At 47.1% G+C, this 26,092-nt stretch overlaps 1 protein-coding gene across 4 annotated transcripts in view; it reads left to right on the top strand.

Moving 5' to 3' along the window:
* The first annotated feature begins 4,184 nt into the window (after positions 1-4,184).
* Positions 4,185-26,092, top strand: part of LOC137372249 (uncharacterized protein KIAA2012-like) — a 109,190-nt gene continuing 87,282 nt past the window's right edge. For 2 of the 4 annotated variants that reach the window (XM_068035937.1, XM_068035936.1), the window contains exons 1-3: positions 4,185-4,624; positions 21,429-21,695; positions 22,158-22,323. In XM_068035937.1, the coding sequence (XP_067892038.1) occupies positions 4,538-4,624; positions 21,429-21,695; positions 22,158-22,323 (520 nt within the window). In that variant the 5' untranslated portion in view covers positions 4,185-4,537. The remainder of the gene's footprint in view (positions 4,625-21,428; positions 21,696-22,157; positions 22,324-26,092) is intronic. The other 2 variants (XM_068035938.1, XM_068035939.1) reach the window with 1 other exon arrangement.

Genomic DNA, 26,092 nt, shown 5'->3' with positions numbered 1-26,092 from the left:
GCTTTTCTAAACCCTCCCCAACAGCATGAGCAAAATTCCCTGTGAGCTTATTGGTCACAGCCCTGTTGATTTGCAGCCCATCCAGGTTGTACAGGTCCCACCTCCCTCAGAAATGGTCCCAATGTCAGGAATCTAAAGTCCTCCCTCCTGCACCATCTCTCCAGCCATGTATTCATTAGATCTATCTTCCTATCTACCCTATCTATGCCCCTCATAATTTTGTATACCTCAATCAAGTCCTCCCTCAGCCTTCTCTGCTTTAAGGAAAACAACCCTAGCCTATCCAGTCCCTCTTCATGGCTGAAATGCTCCAGCCCAGGCAACATCCTGGTGAATCTCCTCTGTAACCTCTCCAGTGCAATCACATCCTTCCTACAGTGTGGGGCCCAGATCTGTACACAGTACTCCAGCTGTGGTCTAACTAGCGTTTTATACAGCTCCATCATAACCTCCCTGCTCTTGTATTCTATGCCTCGGCTAATAAAGGCAAGTATCCCATATGTCTTCCTAACCACCTTAGAGATGTCATTGCAGGTGATTCGCTGATCATGATTGGATAGATCAGAAGAGAACCAGGTGAGAGCAGTCCCGCCCAACTGTACAACAGTGGAGAGGTGTGTTATAGAAAAGGTTTCAGATATTGGCAGTGAAGGAAAGAATTTGAAGTATGGGGGATCTATTTATAAGCCATTTACATAGAGAAAGAGAGAGATAAGGAGTTAATATCCGCAGGTGATTTTAAATAAGGCATTGGGGGACAGGAAATGGATGTAGCCAGCAAGGGCAGGGGTGATGGATGAGCAAGATTTAGTGTAGAAAACTGTAATTAGTGGAGAATGGAGGGTGGGAGGCCAGCAACAGCATTGGAGTAAATGACACTGGAGGTGACGAAGGCACATGTGTAAACGTCAGAGCAAGTGTGCAGAGATAGCCTGGAGCTGAGCAGTATTGTGGAAACAGAGGTTTTTGCAGTGAGGCAAGTATGGGGCCTGAAACCAAGCTCAGGATCAAACATGGTGCCAAGTATATTGGAAAATCACGACCGTGAGACCTCACGGGTGCTGCTGGGGGGAGGGTGATTCCACTGACACCTGGTCTATCTCACGTCCCGCACGGTAAATCTCGGGACCAGTGAGATCAGCATTATTATTTCCCTCCCCGGCATCAACTAGCTCAGGAGAGGCAAAGATTGTGCAGGCCAGTCAGGCAGGCCCCAGCGAGGGGGTGGGGGGTGGTTAGTGAGGGCAGGGAGTGGTCAGATCATGGGAGCAGCCATCACCACTGGGAGGCCCACCATGGGCCATGGATTACCCCTAGAGAAGGGACCCTGCCACCGTCTGCCTGCTAGGAGGCTGTCAGGTCTCACAGGTGGTATCACCAGCTGGCAGCGGGCTCCTCCGACATTGGCTAAATGCCAAGGAGGCAGGAAGTGGCCCTTAAGTGGCCCACTTACGTGGATTAATTGGCTCTCAGTGCACAGGGGGGCAGGACAATGTTGGGCAATGCTGCATGACACCATGCCATTTTATCTGTGCTCCCCCGGCCCCAGCCCCACCCACTTCCCAGCCCGTCAGCCAGATAAAATCCAGCCCGTTAACTCTGTTTCTTTGTCCACAGATGCTGCCTCACCTCCTGAGTGTTACCAGCATTTTCTATCCTTATTTCAGATTTCCAGCATCTGCAGTATTTTGCTTTTGTCCCATTCTGCTCAATCTCCCCTCACAAGGCAGCTCCCTCATTCCAGGAATCAATCCAGTGAACCTATGTTGCACTCCCTCTAAGGGAGTATATCCTTCCTTAGATAATAGAAACAGTAAGTTCTGGAAATACTCAGCAGGTCAGGCAGCATCTGTGGAGAGAAATAGAGTTAAAGTTTCGGGTCCTTTCATTAGAAAGGTCATAATTTGATGAAAGGTCACAACCCTGAAATGTTAACTGTGTTTCTTTCTCCACAGATACTGCCAGACCTTCTGAGTGTTTCCAACATTTTCTGATTTTATTTCAGATTGCCAGCATCCACAGTATTTTGTTTTTATCCTTCCTTAGGGAAGGAGACCAAAACTGTACACAGGTGTGCTCTCGACAAAGCTCTACATAATTGCATCAAGATTTCCTTACTCTTATACTCCAGACCCCTTGCAATAAAGACTAACATATCATTTGCCTCCCTAATTGCTTGCTGTACCTGCATGTTACCTTTCTGTGATTTGTAGACAAGGACACCCAAATCACTCTGAATACTAACATTTACTAGTTCACCACCTTTTCTATTCTGCCAACTAAAGTAGTTATTTTCATACTTCCCCACATTATACTCCATCTGCCACCTTCTTGCCCAATCACTTAACCATCCTTTTGCAGCCTCTTTGTGTCCTCCTCACAGATTACTTTCCCACCTAGCTTTGTATCATCAGCAAACTTGGAAAAATTACTCTCAGTCTCCTTTTTTATGTCATTGATACAGATTGTAAATAGCTGAGGCTCAAGGACTGATCCTTGCAACATACCACCAGTTACAACCTGCCATCCCAACAATCACCCACTTATTTCTACACTCTGATTTATGTTTATTAACCAATCCTCAATTCATGCTAATATATTACCTCCAATCCCATGAAACCTAATCATGTGTACCAATTTGTGTGACACCTCATCAACTGCCTTCTGACAATCTAAATATACTACATCCATTGCTTCATCCTTTATGTACCATGCTAATTGGTTGGCATTCTTCCATCTACGGAAGATGAAGGACACGCAGCAAACAATCCATTTAGGTGGGGTGTCTTCTCTGGGTGCACCTTTGCTGATGGCTGTGAAGGCCAATCCTTGAGAAACAGGTTCTGACTCAAGTGCCGCATGTGTAGCTGCCAAGTGATACTAATTACATCCTCAAAAAACTCAGATAGATACGTCAAATACAATTTCCCTTTCATAAAACCATATTAATTTTGCCTAATCGTATTATGATTTTCCTAGTGCCCTGTTACCACGTCCTTAATAATAAATTTGAGTACTTCCCCCACGACTGATATCAGGCTGTTTTCTCTCTCCCTCCTTTCTTGTTTAGCAGGATTACATTTGCTACCTTTCAACCTGTTCTAGAATCTAGGGAATTCTGGAAATTCAAAACGAATGCATCCATTGGCCAGGATTTAACACGGAGGAGGTGGTCCCGCCCACCAGCTGGAAAGTCCGGGGCGAACCTGCCTCCGCCAGTCCTGCAAGCCACGGCACTATTTTGCGTGGCTCGGAGAATGAATTGCCTGAGGTCGTGGCTTCTGCCCCCTGAGGCAGGATGTCCCACCTCCAAGAACTGCCGGCCAATACTGATTCTACATCCTGATTTTCTGGGCTAAGATCCTTTCTCATTACTCCCTTTATCTCAGTTTTTATTATCAGGGATATCCCACCTCCTTTTCCATTTTGTCTCTCTCTTCTAAAAGTCAAGTACCCTGGAAGATTTAATTCCGAACCTTGGTCACCTTGCAACCATGACTCAGTACTGATGACAAGATCAAACCATTTAAGTGTACTTGTGCCATTAATGCATTGGTGTTGTTACGAATGCTTCGTGCATTCAGATACGGCTACATTTTTTAACTTTATACTAGTTTTCCCTGATGTAGTTGCTACTATCCTATTACTATTGTTAAACTCTCTGTCCAGCATATTCTGCCAGGAAGGGACAATAGGCTAACAAGCAGACAGGGCAGCATCAATCATGGTGAGACATTCACAGTCACTGGTCAGTAACTAGGTGTATGGAGGTGTCTGATAGTTGTCAGAACCTGTTCCCAGCTGATACGGGGGCCTGTCACCAGCCACCTGGCCAGTGCTCTGACCTGCCCCTATTACAGGTTTAGTTGAGTAAACTGCAAAATAGAAGCTCATCAGACTGACAGGCGGACAGGCGGATCAGACAGACTCAGGCATTTCAGACGGAACAGACTGTGTCTAATTACAGGGACTCTTGCTTTGAAATGATGGTAATAAAGGGGTTTAGAATCACACTTTGTTCTCTATGTTTGGCACAGAAGTAAATGTAAGCTTGCTCTTTAGTGTGTCTGTGGCCTGTTTGTTCTCTGTCAGCTGCGTCTTTCTGTTTCCCAGGCAACCAACTAACACTGCACACAGAGAGGCAAAGGCGAGACTGAGAGCTGTCAGCAGGCACTAGCTCCAGCCTCCAGGCCCGAAGCTCCATTCTTCCACAGGGAGTTGGGATCCATCAGGACACAGGATCCAGGATCCACCAGGATTTGAGATCTACCAGATTTGGGATCCACTGGGATTCTGTTCCACTAGGATTCTATTCCACTGGGACTAGGGATCCACTGGGATTCTGTTCCAACAGGATTCATCCACTGGGACTAGGGTTCCACCAGGCTGCTGGTCCAGCAGGATCAGGGATCCACTGAGATGCCGTTCCACTGGGATTCCACTCCCACTGCTCCTTCCAATTGACACTGCGGGAATTTTCTGAGGGAAATTTAGATCGGAGAAGAGAGGACGAAGGAAGATTGGGCAGGGGAGCAGGATGTGGAATCTGTCCCTACTGAGCCGTGGCTGTGGAGACCTGGTGACCAGGGAACACGAGCGATTGGACGTTTACTTTGAAGCACAGGTGAACCAAGCAATTGGGATCCTCTGTTTAATGAGTTGAGTAATCCAGGGAAGGTGGGAATCCACAGGCCTACCCTGCATGCCTGCCGTAAATCAGGCAGGAGAGGGGTAGCAATGCCAGGAGTAAGGCTGGGGTTCAGAACCCAGCCTTCCCTGCAGCCCAGGGCAGAGGGGAGGGAGAGTTGGTCTCGCGGAAGTGGGGTACATCTAGACCTTGGAACCCCAAACTGACCTCCCCTGACCCCATGTAGTTTGACAGGGTCAGTGTTGGCGGTCATCAGAAAGCCAGTGTCATTACTGACCGACCATTCACATTCAGCAAGAAAAATAGTGACTCCCTTCTCACCGAGTATTAATAATCACACCCAGGAATGGGAACACCGACAGAATTAATACCCCTGTGAGAATGGAAGCAGAGGTGAGAGACAGAGGGCACAGGGAGGGTCAGGGAGAAAGGGTCGGGGAGAAGGTCACGGGTATAGAGTCACAGGGACTGGATTGGGGGAGAGGGGCACAAGGAGGGTCAGAGAAGAGTACAGGGAGGGGTCAGGGGAGAGGGGCACAGTGGAGGGGGTTTCAGGGAGAGGGGGTTGGAGAGCGGCAAAGAAAGGGTTAGGGGAGATGGCCACAGGGAGGGGATCAGGGACAGAGGATTGGATAAAGTCAAAAGGAGGGGTCAGGGACAGAGGATTGGAAAGGGGCACAGGGAGAGATCAGGTGAGAGGGGCACAGGGAGGGATCAGTGGAGGGGGTCCAGGAAGGGGTCAGAGGAAGAGGGGCACAGGGGGGATCAGGGGTGAGGGGCACATGGAGGGGTCAGGAGAGAGCGGCAGAGGAAGAGGGTCAGAGGAATAAGGTTGGAGAGGGGCACAGGGAGTGGTTCAGGGGAGATGGGCACAGGGAGGGGTCCGGGGAGAAGGTTGGAGAGGGGCACAGGGAGTGGGTCAGGGGAGAGGGGCACAGGGAGGGGTCAGTGATAGAGGGTTAGAGAGGGGCGCAGGGAGGAATCGGGGAGAGGGGCACAGGGAAGGTTCGGGGAGAGGAGCACAGGGAGGGGGTCAGGCGGGAGGAGCACAGGGAGGGGGTCAGGAGGTGAAGGTTGGAGAGGGGCACAAGAAGGTGTCAGGGGGAGAGAGGCACAGGGAGGGGATCACGGGGGAGAAGGATGGAGTGGGACACAGGGAGTGGGTCAGAGGAAGAGGGGCACAGGGGGGATCAGGGGTGGGGAGATAGTGGCAGAGGAAGAGGGTCAGAGGAATAAGGTTGGAGAGGGGCACATGGAGTGGTTCAGGGGAGAGGGGCACAGGGAGGGGTCCGGGGAGAAGGTTGGAGAGGGGCACAGGGAGTGGGTCAGGGGAGAGGGGCACAGGGAGGGGTCAGTGATAGAGGGTTAGAGAGGGGCGCAGGGAGGAATCGGGGAGAGGGGCACAGGGAAGGTTCGGGGAGAGGAGCACAGGGAGGGGGTCAGGCGGGAGGAGCACAGGGAGGGGGTCAGGAGGTGAAGGTTGGAGAGGGGCACAAGAAGGTGTCAGGGGGAGAGAGGCACAGGGAGGGGATCACGGGGGAGAAGGATGGAGTGGGACACAGGGAGTGGGTCAGAGGAAGAGGGGCACAGGGGGGATCAGGGGTGGGGAGATAGTGGCAGAGGAAGAGGGTCAGAGGAATAAGGTTGGAGAGGGGCACATGGAGTGGTTCAGGGGAGAGGGGCACAGGGAGGAGTCCGGGGAGAAGGTTGGAGAGGGACATAGGGAATGGGTCAGGGGAGTGGGTCAAGGGGAGTGGTCCGGGGAGAAGGTTGGCGAGGGCACAGGGAGTGGGTCAAGGGGCGAGGTTGGACAGGGGCACAGGGAGTGGGTCAGGGGGAGAAGGTTGCAGAAGGGCACAGGGATGGGTCGGGGAGAAGGGCACAGGGAGTGGGTCAGGGGGAGAAGGTTGGAGAGGGGCACAGGGAGTGGGTCGGGGAGAAGGTTGGAGAGGGGCAGATGGAGGGGTCAGGGGGAGAAGGTTGCAGAAGGGCACAGGGATGGGTCGGGGAGAAGGGCACAGGGAGTGGGTCGGGGAGAAGGTTGGAGAGAGGCACAGGGAGGGGTCAGGGGAGAGGGGCACAGTGAGTGGGTGAGGGGGAAAAGGTTGGAGAGGGGCACAGGGAATGGGTGAGGGAGTGAAAGGCTCAGGGAGAGGGTCAGGCTGACTCTCCCCAGAGATCATGGGGCAGTGGGTACCACCGGATGCTGTGCTGAGCTGTCTTGGGAAGGCACAGGACAGACAGGGAATGATCTACGCTGCAGAGAGATGTGTTTTGATAGAGTAGATAGGGAGAAACTGTTTCCAAGGGCAGGAGGTCAGTAACCAGGAGACACAGATTTAAGATAATTGGCAAAAGAACTGGTGACAACATGATAACAACAAAGGAGGTACTTGCACTAGAGAGAGTACAAAAGAAATTTACGAGGATGTTGCCAGAACTGGAAAAATTGGATAGGCTGGGGTGTTCTCCTTGGAACAGAGGAGGCTGAGGGGAGATCTGATTGAGATGTACGAAATTAGGAGGAGCCTGGATAGAGTGGATGGGTAGGGCCTATATACCTTAGAGGGGTCAGTGATTAGGGGGCATTGGTTTAAAGGGATTGATAGGAGCATTAGAGGGGGGAAGGAGGAAACATTTTGACACCCAGAGGGTGGTGGGGGTCTGGTGCTCACTGCCTGAAAGGGTGGTAGAGGGAGAAACCCTCAACTCATTTTAAAAGGGCCTGGAGATGTTCCTGAAGTGCCGTAACCTTCAAGGCTAGCTTAAACTGGTTTCTGAGCTCTAGCAAAGCTGGCGCATCATTGTTTTTCAGAGTGCTGCTTGAGTGCACAGATTGTGAAGAAGGGAGTTTGGTGAAGAGGGGAACTATAAATTAATTATGAAAAATAAATTTAATTTAATTATCACAATATAGATGGCAGGACAGGTGATGTGTCGTGGCTGCAGTATGTGGGAGTTCCTGGATGCCATGGCAACCATGCCTGTGGTAAGTGTCTGCAGCCTGTGGAGCTTCCGCTCAGAGTAGTTGAGCTGGGGGCCAAGCTGCTGACAGTGCTCTGCATCAGGGAGGGGAAAATTTACCTGGACCTTTGTTCTAGAAGGCAGTCACAAATCTTAGGATAGGGTCGTCTGATTTGGCCAGTGATCAGGGACAGAAGGGTGTCACTGCGAGTCAGGCAGGTAAGGGGATCGAGAAAGTAGGAGTGAAGGAGCCTCAGCCCTTGCAATTGAGCAACAAGTTTGAGGTTCTTGGAGCTTGTATGGATAGGAGCAAGGGCTGTTGTGTGGATGTGCAGACTGGCCATAGCACCATGGTACAGGAAGCCATTCAACTGCGGGGGAGCAAAAAGGAAAGTAGTGGTAGTAGGGGACAGTATAGTGAGGGGGATTGACACTGTTCTCTGCAGCAAAGTGTGAGAGTCCAGAAGGTTGTGTTGCCTGCCCAGTGCCAGGGTTCAGGACATCTGCTCAAGGCAGGAGAGGAACTTACAGTGGATGGGGGAGGATCCAGTCATTGTGGTCCATGTAGGTACCAACGACATAGGCAGGACAAGGAAAAATGTTCTGCATAGTCAGTGTGAGAAGCATGGCACAAAATTAAGAAGCAGAACCTCAAAGGTAATAATATCTCTGGATTATTACCTGAACGACATGCAAATTGGAATAGGGCAAATAATATCAGAGAAATGAACGCCTGGCTCAAAGATTGGGGTGGTAGAAGTGGGTTCCAGCTTATGGGGCACTGGCACCAGCACTGGAGAAAGTGGGGCTGTATCATTAGGACAGTCTAGACCTGAACCGTGCTGGGACTGGCATTCTAGCGAGCCGCAAAACTAGGGAAGTAGAGAAGGTTTTAAACTAAATAGTGGGGGCAAGGGATCAGATTTAGGAAGATGTGGTAAATCAAAGAGTAGTGACAAGGCAAAAGAGAAAGATATTAATATAGGAAAAGATAAACAGACTGTGACAGGAAGGGACAGTAAGTACAAATCTAAAAGTAAATCAGCAGATGTATCTGAATGCATGTAGCATTCCAAACAAAACAGAAGAACTGATAGTGCAAATAGAAATAAGTAAGTACGATCTGATAGCTATTACAGAGACATGGCTGCAAGATGACATAGACTGGGACCTGAGTATTGAAAGGTACATGACATTTAGGAAGGACAGGAAGCTAGGAATAGGTAGATGGGTGGATGGTGGCTCTGTTAATTAATGATAGTATTGGCACAATAGAGAAGGCTGACCTAAGTTCAGAAAAGCAGAATGTAGAAGTGGTTTGGGTAGAGATGAGAAATGGTAAAGGCAAGAAGTCACTTGTAGAAGTGGTGTACAGGCCCCCTAACAGAAACCTTGTGGTACGATGGGGTATAAAGGAAGAAATAATGGGACATTGTCAGAAAGGTACGACGATAATCATGGGAGAGTTTAATTTACATATTCTTCTTCTTCTTCTTCTTTGGCCTCCTTATCTCGAGAGACAATGGGTAAGCGCCTGGAGGTGGTCAGTGGTTTGTGGAGCAGCGCCTGGAGTGGCTATAAAGGCTAATTCTAGAGTGACAGACTCTTCCACAGGTGCTGCAGAAAAATTTGTTTGTCGGGGCTGTTACACAGTTGGCTCTCCCCTTGCGCTTCTGTCTTCTTTCCTGCCAACTGCTAAGTCTCCTCGACTCGCCACACTGTAGCCCCGCCTTTATGGCTGCCCGCCAGTTCTGGTGAACGCTGGCAACTGACTCCCACGACTTGTGATCAATGTCACAGGACTTCATGTCACGTTTGCAGACGTCTTTAAAGCGAAGACATGGACGGCCGGCGGGTCTGATACCAGTGGCGAGCTCGCTGTACAATGTGTCTTTGGGGATCCTGCCATCTTCCATGCGGCTCACATGGCCAAGCCATCTCAAGCGCCGCTGACTCAGTAGGGTGTATAAGCTGGGGATGTTGGCCACCTCAAGGACTTCTGTGTTGGAGATACGGTCCTGCCACCTGATGCCAAGTATTCTCCGGAGGTAGCGAAAATGGAATGAATTGAGACGTCGCTCTTGGCTGACATACATTGTCCAGGCCTCGCTGCCATAGAGCAAGGTACTGAGGACATAGGCTTGATACACTCGGACTTTTGTGTTCCGTGTCAGTGCGCCATTTTCCCACACTCTCTTGGCCAGTCTGGACATAGCAGTAGAAGCCTTTCCCATGCGCTTGTTGATTTCTGCATCTAGAGACAGGTTACTGGTGATAGTTGAGCCTTGGTAGGTGAACTCTTGAACCACTTCCAGAGCGTGGTTGCCGATATTGATGGATGGAGCCAAATTCGTTGCAGGCAGCCGCAAACCTGTCGATGAGACTCTGCAGACACTCTTCAGTGTGAGATGTTAAAGCAGCATCGTCAGCAAAGAGGAGTTCCCTGATGAGGACTTTCCGTACTATGGACTTCGCTCTTAGACGGGCAAGGTTGAACAACCTGCCCCCTGATCTTGTGTGGAGGAAAATTCCTTCTTCTGAAGACTTGAACGCATGTGAAAGCAGCAGGGAGAAGAAAATCCCAAACAGTGTGGGTGCGAGAACACAGCCCTGTTTCACGCCACTCAGGATAGGAAAGGGGTCTGATGAGGCACCGCTATGCTGAATTGTGCCTTTCATATTGTCATGGAATGAGGTGATGATACTTAGTAGCTTTGGTGGACATCCAATCTTTTCTAATAGTCTGAAGAGACCACGTCTGCTGACGAGGTCAAAGGCTTTGGTGAGATCAATGAAAGCAATGTAGAGGGGCATCTGTTGTTCGCGGCATTTCTCCTGTATCTGACGAAGGGAGAACAGCATGTCAATGGTCGATCTCTCTGCACGAAAGCCACACTGTGCCTCAGGGTAGACGAGCTCGGCCAGCTTCTGGAGCCTGTTTAAAGCGACTCGAGCAAAGACTTTCCCCACTACGCTGAGCAGGGAGATTCCACAGTAGTTGCAGTCACCGCGGTCACCTTTGTTTTTATAGAGGGTGATGATATTGGCATCGCGGAAGTCCTGAGGTACTGCTCCCTCGTCCCAGCACAGGCAAAGCAGTTCAGTGAGTGCTGAGAGTATAACAGGCTTGGCACTCTTGATTATTTCAGGGGTAATGCTGTCCTTCCCAGGGGCTTTTCTGCTGGCTAGAGAATCAATGGCATCACCGAGTTCTGATTTTGTTGGCTGTACGTCCAGCTCATCCATGACTGGTAGAGGCTGGGCTGCATTGAGGGCAGTCTCAGTGACAACATTCTCCCTGGAGTACAGTTCTAGGCAGTGCTCAACCCAGCGGTCCATTTGCTTGCGTTGGTCAGTGATTGTGTCCCCTGATTTAGATTTGAGGGGGGGCAGTCTTCTTGATGGTTGGCCCAAAAGCTCTCTTAATGCCATCATACATTCCTCTGATGTTTCCAGTGTCTGAGGCCAGCTGAATATGACTGCATAGGTGTTGCCAGTAGTCATTTGCGCAGCGCCTGGCTGTTCTTTGTACAGTGCTTCTGGCTGCTTTAAGTGCTACGGATGTTAACTCGCTGGGGGCTTTCTTGTAGTTCAACAGTGCAATGCGCTTAGCAGTATGACAGGTTCCAGTTCTTCAATATGAGATTGAAACCAGTCTGCATTCCTCTTCGCACGTTTGCCGTAGGTGGTCAAAGCTGACTTATAGATGGCGTCTCTGATGTGGGCCCACTTGGTCTCAGCATCCCCTGTGGGAGTGTTTTGAAGGGCTTTTACAAGTGAATTTAGAAATTTTTGTAACAGCTGTGGATGAGAAATTTACATATAGACTGGAAAAATCAGATAGGCAAAGGTAACATAGATGAGGAGTTCATAAAATGTTTTCAGGATAGTTTTTTAGAACAGCACATTCTGGAGCCAACCAGAGAGCAGCCAACAGGTATTGTGCAACAAGATAGGGTTAATTAATTAATTAATAAGTGAAGGCATCCCTAGGCAGCAGTGATCATAATATAATTGAATTTTACATTCAGTTTGAGGGAGAGAAGAGTGGGTCTAAGACTAGTATTTAAATAAGGGCAGTTATGAGGGCACGAAAGCAAACCTAGCTAAAGTGAACTGGCAAATTAGGTTAAGGGATAGGTCAATAGAGATGCAATGGCAGACATTTAAGGATATATTTCAGAATATACAGAATAGATACATTCCAATGAGAAAGAAAAATTCCAAGGGGAAGACCCACCATCCGTGGTTAACTAAAAAAGTTAAAGATAGTATCAAACTTAAAGAAAAAGCATATAATTGTGCAAAGATGGGAGGCAGGTCAGACGATTGGACAGAATATAAAAAAACGCAGAGAATGACTATAAAATTAATAAGGAGGGAAAAATTAGAGTCCAAGAGAAAACTGGCTGGAAATATAAAAACAGATAGTAAGAGTTTCTATAGATACTTAAAAAAGAAAAGAGTTAACAAAGTGAGCATTGATCCTATAGAAAGTGAGTCTAGGGAATTAATAAGGGAAAATAAGGAAGTGGCAGATAAATTGAACAGGTATTTTGCATTGGTCTCCACTACAGAGGATACGAGTAACATCCCAGAAAGAACTGTAAATCAGGAAATGGAAGACAGAGAGGAACTCAAGAAAATTACAATCACCAGGGAAGTGGTACTGAGCAAATTATTGGAGCTGCGGGGTGACAAGGCCCTGGGTCCGGATGGACGTCATCCTAGGATCTTAAAAGTAGTGGCTAGTGAGTTAGTTGATGCGTTGGTTTTAATTTTCCAAAATTCCCTACATTCAGGGAAGGTTCCATTCAATTGGAAAATAGAAAATGTAACTCCTTTATTCAAAAAGGGAGGGAGACGGAAAGCAGGAAACTACAGGAGAATTAGGTTAACATCTGTCATAGGGATAATGTTAGAAGCTATCATTAAAGATATTATAGCAAGGCACTTCAAAAAATTCAAGGTAATTAGGCAGAGTCAACATGGTTTTATAAAATGGAAATCATGATTAACCAATTTATTGGAGTTCTTTAAAGAAGTAACATGTGTTGTGGATAAAGGGGAACAGGTGGATATACTGTACTTAGATTTCCAGAAGGCATTTGATAAGGTGCCACGTCAAAGTTTATTGTGGAAAATAAAAGATCATGGTGTAGGGGGTAACATATTGACATTGTTATGACTCGGTGAGAAAGGGGTCTAGGATTCCCTCTCAGACTTCACCTGGTCTTACTGTAACAGGGTTTTATTTTAAACACAGTTTTCTTAGCTCCCCCCTTGGTGAATCCTTGTTCGCTAACTTCCTATCATAAGGCAAAGAAACTAGCCAAACAGGTATTCTTAGGTTTAAAGAAAAAAGGTTAAACTTTATTAAACTTAAACTCTAATTTGATTAACATCTACGGATACGTGACGCGCCCACACTAGCATGCGTACGCAATACACATATGCAGATAGAAACTGAAAAGAGCAGAAGAAATAAAGTGGAAAAGTTTGAGGCAATATCTGAAGATGGTTTTGGTAACTTCTTCAAACTCGCTGTAAAGTCCTTGAGTGTAGGTAGGTCTTGCTTTTCCTTGGGGCCCATTATTCTTCTTCAACCTTATTCATGTGGCCTCAGTGGGTCCAGGGGCTTGTGAGAAAGAGATGGGAGCAGATAGGAGAGGTCTTCTCACTCCAGGAGCAAACAGTCTTTCTGAGTTCAAACTCTTTGTACAATTCAGAAAAAACCCAGGTTGCCAAGCAAGTTATTTATGTGACTAGCTGGTCTGACCACGTCTGTTTGTGGATTCTCTTGTCTTAGTCGACCCTGGAATGTCTCTTCTTACACACAATACATGGTGCTCAAAGTCTATAGTGGGTTTAATCAGAGTCGGGAATAGCCCTTTTATCCCTACAAGTACTGTCTGTTAGTATGCAAATGTTTTCTCCAGCCACGGCTGATCTGTTTAACAAGTCATTTCCTCGCTCCAGCAACAGTTTAGAATCAATGTTCGTATGACAAAATTAATATCCCTCATTCTTGGCAGGTGCAGGGCTCTGCATGACTGCATAGATAGAAGCTAGCTAACAGGAAACAGAGAGTAGGCATAAATGGGTCATTTTCTGGTTGGCAAGATGTTACGAGTGGTGTGCCGCAGGGATCTGTGCTGGGGCCTCCACTTTTTGCAATTTATACAAATGACTTGGATGAAGGGACCGAAGGTATGGTTGCTAAATTTGCTGATGACACAAAGATAAGTAGGAAAGTAAGTTGTGAAGAGGTCATAAGGAGGCTACAGAGGGATATAGATAGGTTAAGTGAGTGGGCACTTAGGTGGGGGGCAGGGGTCTGCATGACACCTCCGCTTCCAGTGGGATGAAATGGGATTTGAGAAAAGCACATTTCATTAAAAAGGGTCGAGAGAGAAAATATAAGATACAGGGGGGAAAAGGCATGTCTCTCTCACTCTCATTAGTCACATTCATTCATAAATCGTCAAACTTATTACAACCTTTCTTTTCTTCATGCCAGTGCTGTCTTAACTACCCTCTTTTTGGCATCCCAATAAACATGGTGTTCTTTGGAGAAGTTTTTCTTCAGTTTGCCCATTCCCATGATTGCCTAGCGTTTCTGTTGACGTCTGCAAAGGGAGGGGGGAGGGGTTGGTTAGATTTAATTAGCCCTAAGTTGGAACTTTTTTCTCAGGAGAGTCAGTAGTGGGCAGGTCTATCCTGAACTCACTTTCAGTGCTTTGCTGAGTCATGCAAAGACTTTTGACTTCAGGTGGTTCTCTTTTTTTCTGACTGTGGGGGAGGATTCTTTGCTAATCTCCCCTTTGTCCTCTGGTATATTGCTGCTTTCAGGTATTTGTGCAGCCTCTACTGCACTCCCCTGTGGCACTTGGACTAGGTGAGGCATCACCCTCACAGTTTCTCTGCTCCATAGGGGACTTTCTTTGTCTTGGTAGGTTCCTGTAAATGCTGTTAGCAACTCTGGTGGGGTGCTTCTAGTGTCTGTATTTACACAGGAAGATATGGGGGTCTAACTTTCCAAATTTTTTGGGTTTGGCTGACCAGATAGTAGGGGTTTTCATCTGGGATTCCTCCCAGACTTCCTTCAACCTGCCCTCTTGGTTGCTTTCTCCCCTTCCCTTTCTAACCTTTTGCCAGTCGTGTGCCTTCCTGTCCCCTTTTGTTCCGGCAGGAGTCCCTTACAGTTCACCAGCCCTCTGCTGGAGGGTTCTCCTAACAGGATTTAGGGGTGCAGGTTTCACTGTAGGTTGGGATTTCCCCTCAACCTGGCACATGTGACAACTCCTGCAGTACTCCACCACATCTTTGTGGAGTTTTGGCCGGTTAAACTGCTGTCTTATGCGGGCTTTGGTCTCTCGATTACCGGCATATACAGCCACTGTAGTCTTGTGGGCCCTTCTTAATATTTCTTCCTGGTACCTCTGCGGCACCGCTAACTGGTGACCCACTGTCCACTCCTTGCTCTCAGGTCTGTGAGGAGAACTCCATTTCCTCATCAGTACCTCATTCTTTAAATAGTAGCAATCAGGGACTCCCTTTGCTTCAATTTCAGACTGGGCAGCCTGTGCTAACTCTCGCAACACTGGGTTGGCTCGCTGAGCCTCAGCTAGAGAAAATTTATTTAATTCCTAACCTCCCAAAGAAAGTCACGGACATGCAGACCTCATGGTCATCTGCCTCCAGTGCCAATTCAGTCTCCTCTGGGGGAGCTGGTTTGATCACGGCCTGATCCTCTACACATTCCGGGAAACTGCAGGGGACCGTCTCCTGCCACGGCCCTGTCTCTCTGACCTCCTGCGGTCTTTCTTTCACTACTGGGGGGGCTACACCTTCATCCCCACCAGATCATTACCTAGGAGCAGGTCAACCCCGTCCACACGCAAACTAGGGACAATCACTACGGTCACCGGTCCCGAAACTAGGTCGCACTCCAGGTGCACCTGGTGTACAGGTACAGGCATACACTGCCTTCCAATACCATTCACCACCATTCTGGTGTTCACTGCACTCCTCTGGGGGAAAGGTCAAGCCTTTTCCCAGTAAAAGTGCCCCTGTGTCCCTGAGAATTACTATGGGCTTGCTTGCCCCACTCGAGGGGTATGGGGTTATTTTCCCTTCAAACACAAAACCCTGATAACCTTCAGGAATCCTATTAAATTTTTCTGCATTTGCAGCCGTGAACTTCCTGGGTCTCACTCTTACTGCAGTCAAAGCCACAGCTTGTTCTGCTGTGCTTTCCTTCAGGGTCCTGTCTTCACTAAGTGGGTGTATCCTGACTAACCCTACCGGTTTTTCCCTTTAATTTCCAGCGGTCAGCTTTTAGATGACTTGCCTTATTACAATGGAAGCACACAGGTCTCCAGGTTTCACTCTTGCTCACAACACCTTCCTTTTTGGCTGGAGGAGAACCCCCTGTGTCTCCTGCTTTTCTTTCTCTCCCAGGACTACTTGGGCTCCTATCATTGTCCCACCTTTGGTCCTTTTCGGATTTGTGGGGGTGACTAGGAAGGTTCTCCACTGGAAAAGCAACTTATAAATTAAAGCAAATTCATCAGCCAGAACGGCCGCTTGTCGGGCTCTCTACATGGATCCTACATAGATCTTTATGGGGAGTGGGAGAGAGTGTTTAAATTTCTCTAATAGAATTACTTCTCTAAGATTCTCATAGCTGAGTTGTACTTTAAGTGCACTCAGCCACTGGTCAAGAGCCAGCTGGTTACTTCTTTCAAACTCCAGATAAGTTTGATTAGCTTGCTTCTTGAACATTAGAACATAAGAATTAGGAGCAATTCAACCCCTCGAGCCTGCCCCACCATTCAATACAATTATGGCTGAGCTCATTTTGGCCTCAACTCCACTTTCCTGCCCGTTCGTCATAACCCTTCAACCCATTATTAATTAAAAATCTGTCTATCTCCTCCTTAAATTTGCTCAATGTCCCGGCATCCACCGCACTCTGGGGTAGTGAATTCCACAGACTCACGACCGTTTGAGAGAAGTAATTTCTCCTCATCTCTGTTTTAAATCTGCTACCCCTTATCCTAAAACTATAATCTCTCGTTCTAGATTGCCCCACCAGAGGAAACATCCTCTCTACGTCTACTTTGTCAACCCCCTTAATCATCTTATATACCTCAATTAGATCTCCTCTCATTCTTCTGAACTCTAGAGAGTAAAGGCCTAAACTGCTCAATCTCTCTTCATAAGACAAGCCCCTCATCCCTGGAATCAATCTAGTGAACCTCCTCTGAACTGCCTCCAATGCAACTATTTCCCTCCTCAAGTAAGGGGACCAAACCTGTACACAATACTCCAGGTGCGGTCTCACTAATTCCTTGTACAGTTGCAGCAACACTTCCCTACTTTTATACTCTATTCCTTTAGCAATAAATGCCAAAATTCAATTTGCCTTCCTTATTACCTGCTGTACCTGCATACTAGTTTTCTGAGATTCATGCACGAGGACACCCAGATCCATCTGCACCAAAGCACTCTGAAGTTTCTCTCCATTTAGATAATAATTTGCCTTTCTATTCTTCGGACTAAAATGGATAACCTCACACTTAACCACGTTAAACGCCATCTGCCAAATTTTGGCCCATTCACCTAACCTATCCATATCCATTTGTAAATTTCTTATTTCTTTATTGCAACTTACTATCCCACCTATTTTAGTGTCATCTGCAAATTTGGCGATAGTACCTTCTATCCCTGCATCCAAGTCATTAATATATATTGTAAATAGTTGGGGCCCAAGGACCAAACACTGTGGCACCCCACTAGTTATATCTTGCCAACCAGAAAAAGACCCATTTATCCTGACTCTTTGTTTTCTGTTGGTCAGCCAATACTCTATCCAAGCCAATAATTTGCCCCTAACCCCATGTGATCTTACCTTGTGTATTAACCTTTTGTGCGGCACCTTATCAAATGCCTTCTGCAAGTCCAGATAAACTACATCTACAGGATCCCCATTATCCACTCTGCTTATCACAGCTTCGAAGAACTCTAGCAAATTAGTCAAACACGATTTACCCTTCATAAAACCATGCTGACTCTGATGGATTGCGTTTTGACTTTCTAAATGTTCTGTTATTACTTCCTTAATAATGAATTCTAACAATTTCCCAACAACAGATGTTAAACTAACTGGTTTATAGTTTCCTACTTTCTGCCTCCCTCCCTTTTTGAATAAGGGCGTCATATTAGCATTTTTCCAATCCACTGGAACCTTTCCCGCATCCAGGGAATTCTGGAATATTATAACCAATGGATCCACCATCTCCGCTGCCATTTCCTTTAAGACCCTAGGATGTAGGCCATCAGGCCCTGGGGACTTGTCTGCCTTCAGTTCCAATAGTTTTCTCAGTACTTTTTTCCTAGTGATGATGATTTTTCTCAGTTCCTCTCTTTCTATAACCCCTACATTACCTGTTACTATTGGGATGGTACTAGTGTCCTCCACCGTGAAAACTGAGGCAAAATACTGATTTAGTGTCTCTGCCATTTCTGTGTTCCCCTGTATTAACTCCCCAGTCTCATCCTCCAAGGGACCAACATTCACTTCAGCTACTCTCTTGAGGGTTCTAAACTTTTGGCGATAGGCTTCGGGTACTAATTCATACGCCCCAAGGATAGCATTTTTTGTCAGTTCATAATTTGATGAACTCTCATCTGGCAACAGGGAATAAACTCATGGCCTGTTCAGATTAGCTTGCTTTGTAATAAAAGAAGTCAGGTCTCAGCAGGCCATTTTAGCTGCCTTGCCAGTTTCTCAAAAGACACAAAAAATGCTTCCACATCGTTATCATTGAAATTTGGGATTAGTTGAGATAGTTTTAACATTTCTATACCCAGCCCTGAATTACGCTCCTCCATATTGGCCATGCTTTCACTAGGGTTATTCTGTCGCCCCCTAATTAACTCAAGCCACATCAGCTCTCTCTCTTCGCATGCCTTCCAGGATATTCTTTCTCTCTCTCTCTCCTCTCTCTCTCGTTCCTTTTCCTCAAATTCAAGTTTCCTCTGTTCCAATTGTATCTTTGCTAGCAGTTACCCTGTCGGAGTCTACTTCTAACCCTGTTTCTGCTTCTTCAGATTCAAGGGAAAAATGGTTGGCCACTACTCTTAGGAGTTCAGACTTCATAGCCTTGCCATGTACAGTGATCCCACACTGCTCAGCCATGTTCCTCAACTCCTTCACAGACAGTGCTTTTAACTTATCCCAAGTTACTTCATCCTGACTTGGAGAGATACTAGCTTCAGTTGCAGACATGTTAGTATTCAATCACACACAACCACAAGTAAACCTGTATTGGAATCTTGCTCTTGTTTGATTGGGAACAATTTGGCTTCCCACCTCTAATTTCCTCATTTGTCTGTGGGTAAAATACAGGACGGTAGCCCCCAAATTTCTATTATGACCAGGTGAGAAAGGGGTCTAGGACTTCCTCTCAGACTTCACCTGGTCTTACCGTAACAGGGTTTTATTTTAAACACAGTTTTCTTAGCTCCCCCTTTGTGAATCCTTGTTCACTACCTTCCATTTATAAGGCAAAGAAACTAGCCAAACGGGTATTCTTAGGTTTAAAGAAAAAGTTTGGACTTTATTAAACTTAAACTCTAATTCAGTTAACGCCTGTGGATACGCAACGCGCCCATGCCAGCATGCATTCACGATACACATATGCAGATAGAAACAGAAAAGAGCAGAAGAAATAAAGTGGAAAAGTTTGAGGCAATATCTGAAGATGGTTTTGGTTACTGTTCTTCAAACTCGTTGTAAAGTCCTTGATTGTAGGTAGGTCTTGCTTTTTGTTGGGTCCCAGTATTCTTCTTAAACCTTGTTCGATGTTGGAGACTTTTCTCTCTTGAAGTTCATGTGTCCTCAGTGGATCCAGGGGCTTGTGAGAAAGAGATGGGAGCAGACAGGAGAGGTCTTCTCACTCCAGGAGCAAACAGTCTTTCTGAGTTCAAAGTCTTTGTACAATTCAGAAAAAACCCAGGTTGCCAAGCAAGTTATTCATGTGGCTAGCTGGTCTGACCATGTCTGTTTGTAGATTCTCTTGTCTTAGCTGACCCTGGAATGCCTCTTCTTACATACAATACATAGTGCTCAAAGTCTATAGTAGGTTAAATTGGAGTAGGGAATAGCCCCTTTGTCCCTACAAGCACTGTCTGTTAGTATGCAAATATTTTTTCCAGCCACGGCTGATCTGTTTAACAAGTCATTTCCTCACTCCAGCAACAGTTTAAAATCAATGTTCATATGACAAAATTAATATACCTCATTCTTGGCAGGTAGGAGGCTCTACATGACAGCATGGATAGAAGATTGGCTAGCTAACAGGAAACAGAGAGTAGGCATAAATGGGTCATTTTCTGGTTGGCAAGATGTTACGAGTGGTGTGCCACAGGGATCAGTGCTGGAGCCTCGATATTTTACAATTTATAAAAATGACTTGGATGAAGGGACCGAAGGTATGGTTGCTAAATTTGCTGATGACACAAAGATAGGTAGGAAAGTAACTTGTGAAGAGGCCAGAAGGGGGCGACAAAGGGATATAGATAGGTTAAGTGAGTGGGCAAAGATCTGGCAAATGGAATATAATGTGGTAAAATGTGAAATTGTCCATTTTGGCAGGCAGAATAAAAAAGAAGCATTTTATCTAACTGGTGAGAGATTGCAGAGCTCTGAGATACAGAGGTGTTCTGGTGCATGAATCGCGAAAGGTTAGTATACAGGTCCAGCAAGTAATTAGGAGAGCAAACAGAATGTTATCATTTATTGCAAGGGGAATTGAATACAAAAGTAAGGAGGTTATGCTTCGGTTAAACAGAGCATTGGTGAGACCACATCTGGAGTATTGTGTACAGTATTGGTCTCCTTATTTAAGGAAGGATGTTAATGTGCTGCAAGCAGTTCAGAGAAGGTTTACTAGACGAATACCTGGAGTGGGTGGGTTGTCTTAAGGGGAAAAGTTGGACTGGCTTGGCTTGTATCCGCCAAAGTTTAGAAGAATAAAAGGCGAGTTGTTTGAAACATATCAGATCCTGAGGGGTCTTGACAGGGTGGATGTAGAAAGGATGTTTCCCTTGTGGGAGAATCTAGAACTAGGGGTCACTGTTTAAAAATAAGGGGTTGCCCATTTAAGACAGAGATGAGGAGAAATCTTTTCTCTCAGAGGGTCATGTGTCTTTGGAACTCTCATCCTCAAAAGGCGGTGGAAGCAGAGTATTTGAGTATGTTTAATTTAAAGGTAGATAGATTCTTGATAAGCAAGGGGGTGGAAGGTTATCGGCGGTAGTCAGGAATGTGGAGTTGATGTTGCAATCAGATCAGCCATGATCCTGTAGAATGGTGGAGAATGGTGGAGGGGTTGAGTGGCCTACTCCTGCTCCTAATTCATATGTTCATATGTATGTTTGTATGCTGGAAATTGGGATTAGGTTGGGGTTTTCCAGCCGGCGCAGAGATGATGCACCATAAACTTTCTCTGATTGTATGATTCTAACAATTTGTTACTATCTGGAATTCACTGCCTGAAGGGGTGGAGGAAAAGTTTGCAGGGTTATGGGGAAAGAGCAGGAGAAGTGGGACTAATTGAATCGCTAAGCATGATGGGCCGAACGGTCTCCTTCTGGGCTGTAAGGTTTTGTGATGGTTTCCAATATGAATGAATTGATTCATTCTTCAAGCACTCCCAGTCTCTCCACGGTGGATGCCCAGCTCCAGACTGACCCTCCGTTATCCCAGGATTGTATTGCATTGCTCTTCCTTGTTTGCCTTTTCCAGGATTATTTTAACTGGAGGTCCCGGAGGAATTCTGTCTGCGTTTCTCTGAAGCTGCATGATTCTGAAGGCTTCCTACATGATCATCACAACCCAGCACCTCCCAAAACCTACAGCACGCGGCGAGGTGCCCTGGTACTCTACTCCGAGGAGCTGGCCTTGCAATCCTGGCAGCGCCAGCACGGGGTGAAGTGGAAACGAATGGCAAGACTTCGGCTTAGCACCCTGAGGGACCTGGCCAGGGCAGTCCTCGCGTATGGCCGCAGAGAGGTGGGTATGACAGCATCATCAGGGATAAGGATCATCCACATCTAGACGGGTTAGGCAGGAGATCAGCCATGTCTAAATGGTTGATGCAATGGATCAGACATTGTGGATGGGTTAGGCAGCATCCCGGCATCCCAAGACAAGGAACCAGTGCCTCTTGATGATAGACTGGTGGAAGAGACACCGACCAAACATTTCTGTGATCTTGCCCCTCACCCAATGCTGTTCCCCACCCCTTTACCCTTCACCCTTAACCCAAAGTGATAGGTGGGCAGGAGGGATGTAGTGAGTAGGTGGGAGTGTGGGGTTGATTTATTAGGAAAGGGTGGGGCAGTTCAGGCCTACTGATGTTTTCTTTTTCCTACAAATGAGAATATAAATGTTTTAACTTGTGTCCACTATGATTAGACGCCTCTCCCTCTTTGAACAGTTTGCCTGAAGGAAGTATTGTTGCTTTGCTCCCAGGACAGTTCTGGCCCAAAGCAAGTGGAGCCCTACCTGTACTTCCTCATTGGGAGCAAGAATCACCCGGGAAACCGCAAAATCCGTCCTGGCTACTCGGCCAAGCGATACCTCGCCTGCCTGACTGAGACCTGTAACCCCGCCCTCCTGCATCGGCTGCGACGGTCAGGTGAGTATGATCCATTCTGTTTGTACCCTGTCAGAGCATCAGATTGGTTGATGTAGGTAACATGCCAAGGACTTGGATGGAGCAGTGAACTTTAACCCCTGAGAGTTGTTTTCAAATCCTGCTGTTACAGACCGGTGGAAAGGGGGTGGATGGTTCCCACTGTTCACCTCCCAACTGACTGCAAACGTGTTTTATAAAAATGATGCTTTAATCCCTGAGAGTCTTTAGGGCCAAATAAACAGACGAATGACAGGTTTTCTCATAGATAAAGAAAAGATAACTATTTTTAAACAAATCCCAAAATGATTGCAATCTCACTCACACACGCTCACCCACACATACATACTCAAGAATAGATAGGTAGAGAGAAAAGGGTAAGCGATGGTTTAAAGTCCCGAGGGAGGTAAGTGCTCATGGTTTACAGAAGATTATTGCGTGTTCTCGGGAGGAAAAGTCTTTGTTTATTAAAAGTTGCATGCCTGATTATTCTCAGTCTTGAATTTGTAGCAGTATTGTAGAGCTCTAGTGTAATACAGCCCAAAGCTGGTGGTATGCAATTTGTTACCTTCATTGATGGTTAGTCTCAAAGCCACTTTGTGATGTATCAGCTGTGGTGGCTGTTCCTGGTCAGCTGGGTTCTTCTCTTGCCTGCTGAATCCTTCTCACATGATTTCTGTGATGTTGGCTTGATCTCTCCTTGCTCTCTTCAGAGAGCTACCTATTTAAGGTAAAAATCTCTCACATTAGTTTCTGTTGTGATATATGGCATTCTCCCCTGTTGTGACCACACAATGGGCCAAAACACGATAACCATGGCCATCGTTTCATGTTTGCATGGGAATTATTTTGTTATAATGTTGCTGCTTCACAGCTTATTCATCTTGGTTTGGCTATGAACCAGACTGTCTCCAGCATCCTCTGTTAATCCATTCATGTCAATCAGAGTCATTAATTTGCAATAGCTCCTTTCAATTTCAAAGGGATTCTGCCCCAGACGTATTTCAGATGAGGTTAACTAGCCTCATCTTTGCAGACGAGTTTGTGGATTTCCAGTACAGGAGGGAGTCACATGGCTGCTATTCCATTTTGACTGTGTTTAAGTGTCCCTGTTCTTGTGATTTTGTTTAGCAGTTGACTTTTATAAATTCATAATTCTTCCATTTCATTGTTTATTTCATCATGGCTGTCATTCTGTTCATGACAGTGCATAGACTCTTGAGTAGACAGATTTCTGGCAAGGATCCCTGTACTTCAGGTGAAGTCCAGAATGAGGTGGTGGGTGAGAGGTTCCTAAGGACATGTTTTGGCTCCCATCAGTTGTCAGGTTACACACCAATGGCCAATGTTTTGGGGGCAAGATCAGAAGTGATCAGCACAAACCAGGACAGGTAGACAGGTCAGGTGTCTTTAATGCATCGGTGCAGACTCGATGGGCCGAAGGTCCTCTTCTGCACTGTATTATTCTGTGATTCTGTGATTCAGGAGCCCTCTCCCAGTGCTGTGCCTAACTGAGTATGGCAGTATATGTATTGAAGGAGGTCATTCACAGCTCTCAGCAGTGGCAATTTTGATAGCTGATCTCACCTGTATTCCAGCTTACAGTACACAGAAGGCATAGACTCCACTCAATGCAGCACTAAAAGGAGAGAGCAACCCACTCCCATACATCACCAGCTGCCCAAGTAGGAGTGGATCTGAGTTGGAGGGAAACAGAATGAATTCAGAATCTATGAAAGGTTTGAGAGTTGGATAGGGTACTGTGTGTATGTGTGTGCAAGAGGGTGGAGGGTTGGATGGAGTGCAGTGTGTGTGTGAGAGAGTGGGGAATTGGATGGAGTACAGTGTGTGTGTGAGGGTGGGGGGTTGGATGGGATACAGTGTGTGTGTGTGATGGTGGGCAGTTGGGTAGGGTACAGTGTGCGTGTGAGAGGGTGGGGAATTGGATGGGGCACAGTGTGTTTTTTTTATTCATTCATGGGATTTGGGCGTCGCTGGCCAGACCAGCATTTATTACCCATCCCCAATTGCCCTTGAGAAGGTGGTGGTGAGCTGCCTTCTTGAACCGCTGCAGTCCATTTGGGATAGGTACACCCACAGTGCTGTTAGGAAGGGAGTTGCAGGATTTTGACCCAGTGACAGTGAAGAAACGGTGATACAGTTCCAAGTCAGGATGGTGTGTGACTTGGAGGGGAACTTGCAGGTGGTGGTGCTCCCATGCATTTGCTGCCCTTGTCCTTCTAGTTGGTAGAGGTCGCGGGTTTGGAAGGTGCTGTCTAAGGAGCCTTGGTGCATTGCTGCAGTGCATCTTGCAGATGGTACACAGTGCTGCCACTGTGCATCGGTGGTGGAGGGAGTGAATGTTTGTAGATGGGGTGCCAATCAAGCGGGCTGCTTTGTCCTGGATGGTGTCGAGCTTCTTGAGTGTTGTTGGAGCTGCACCCATCCAGGCAAGTAGAGAGTATTCCATCACACTCCTGACTTGTGCCTTATTGATGGTGGACAGGCTTTGGGGTGTCAGGCCTCAGGATTCCTAGCCTCTGACCTGATTTTGTAGCTATGGTATTTATATGGCTACTCCAGTTCATTTTCTGGTCAATGATAGCCCCTAGGACATTGACAGTGGGGGATTCAGCGATAGTAATTCTATTGAATGTCAAGGGGAGATGGTTAGATTCTCTCTTGCTAGAGATGATCATTGCCTGGCACTTGTGTGGCGCGAATGTTACTTGCCACTTATCAGCCCAAGCCTGGATATTGTCCAGGTCTTGCTGCATTTCGACACGGACTGCTTCAATATCTGAGGAGTCACGAATGGTGCTGAACATTGTGCAATCATCAGTGGGGAATTGGATAGAGTACAGTGTGTGTGAGAGGGTGAGCAGTTGGATGGGGTACAGTGTGTGTGAGAGGGTGAGCAGTTGGATGGGGTACAGTGTGTGTGAGAGGGTGGGAAGTTGGATGGGGTACAGTGTGTGTGTGAGAGCGTGAAGAGTTGGATAGGGTACAGTGTGTTTGGGAGGGTGGAGGGTTGGATGGGATACAGTGTGTGTGAGAAGGTGGGGAGTTGGATGGGGTACAGTGTGTGTGTGAGAGGTTGGAGAGTTGGATGGGGTACAGTGTGTGTGAGAGGGTGGGGAGTTGGATGGGATACAGTGTGTATGTGAGAGGATGGAGAGTTGGATGGGGTACAGTGTGTTTGGGAGGGTTGGATGGGATACAGTGTGTGTGAGAAGGTGGGGAGTTGGATGGGGTACAGTGTGTGTGTGAGAGGATGGAGAGTTGGATGGGGTACAGTGTGTGTGAGAGGGTGGGGAGTTGGATGGGATACAGTGTGTTTGGGAGGGTTGGATGGGATACAGTGTGTGTGAGAAGGTGGGGAGTTGGATGGGGTACAGTGTGTGTGTGAGAAAGTGGGGAATTGGATGGGGTACAGTGTGTGAGAGGGTGGGGAGTTGGATGGGATACAGTGTGTGTGTGAGAGGATGGAGAGTTGGATGGGGTACAGTGTGTGTGAGAGGGTGGGGAGTTGGATGGGATACAGTGTGTGTGAGAGAAGGTGGGGAATTGGATGGGGTACAGTGTGTGAGAGGATGGAGAGTTGGATGGGGTACAGCGTGTGTGTGAGAGGGTGGGGAGTTGAATGGGGTACAGTGTGTGTGTGAAAGGGTGGGGAGTTGGATGGGGTACAGTGTGTGTGAGAGGGTGGGGAGTTGAATGGGGTACAGTGTGTGTGAGAGGGTGGGGAGTTGAATGGGGTACAGTGTGTGTG

The sequence above is a fragment of the Heterodontus francisci genome, chromosome 7 (genome assembly GCF_036365525.1).
Source record: "Heterodontus francisci isolate sHetFra1 chromosome 7, sHetFra1.hap1, whole genome shotgun sequence".
In the NCBI taxonomy this organism is placed as follows: domain Eukaryota; kingdom Metazoa; phylum Chordata; class Chondrichthyes; order Heterodontiformes; family Heterodontidae; genus Heterodontus; species Heterodontus francisci.
This window is presented reverse-complemented; position numbering and strand designations above follow the sequence as displayed.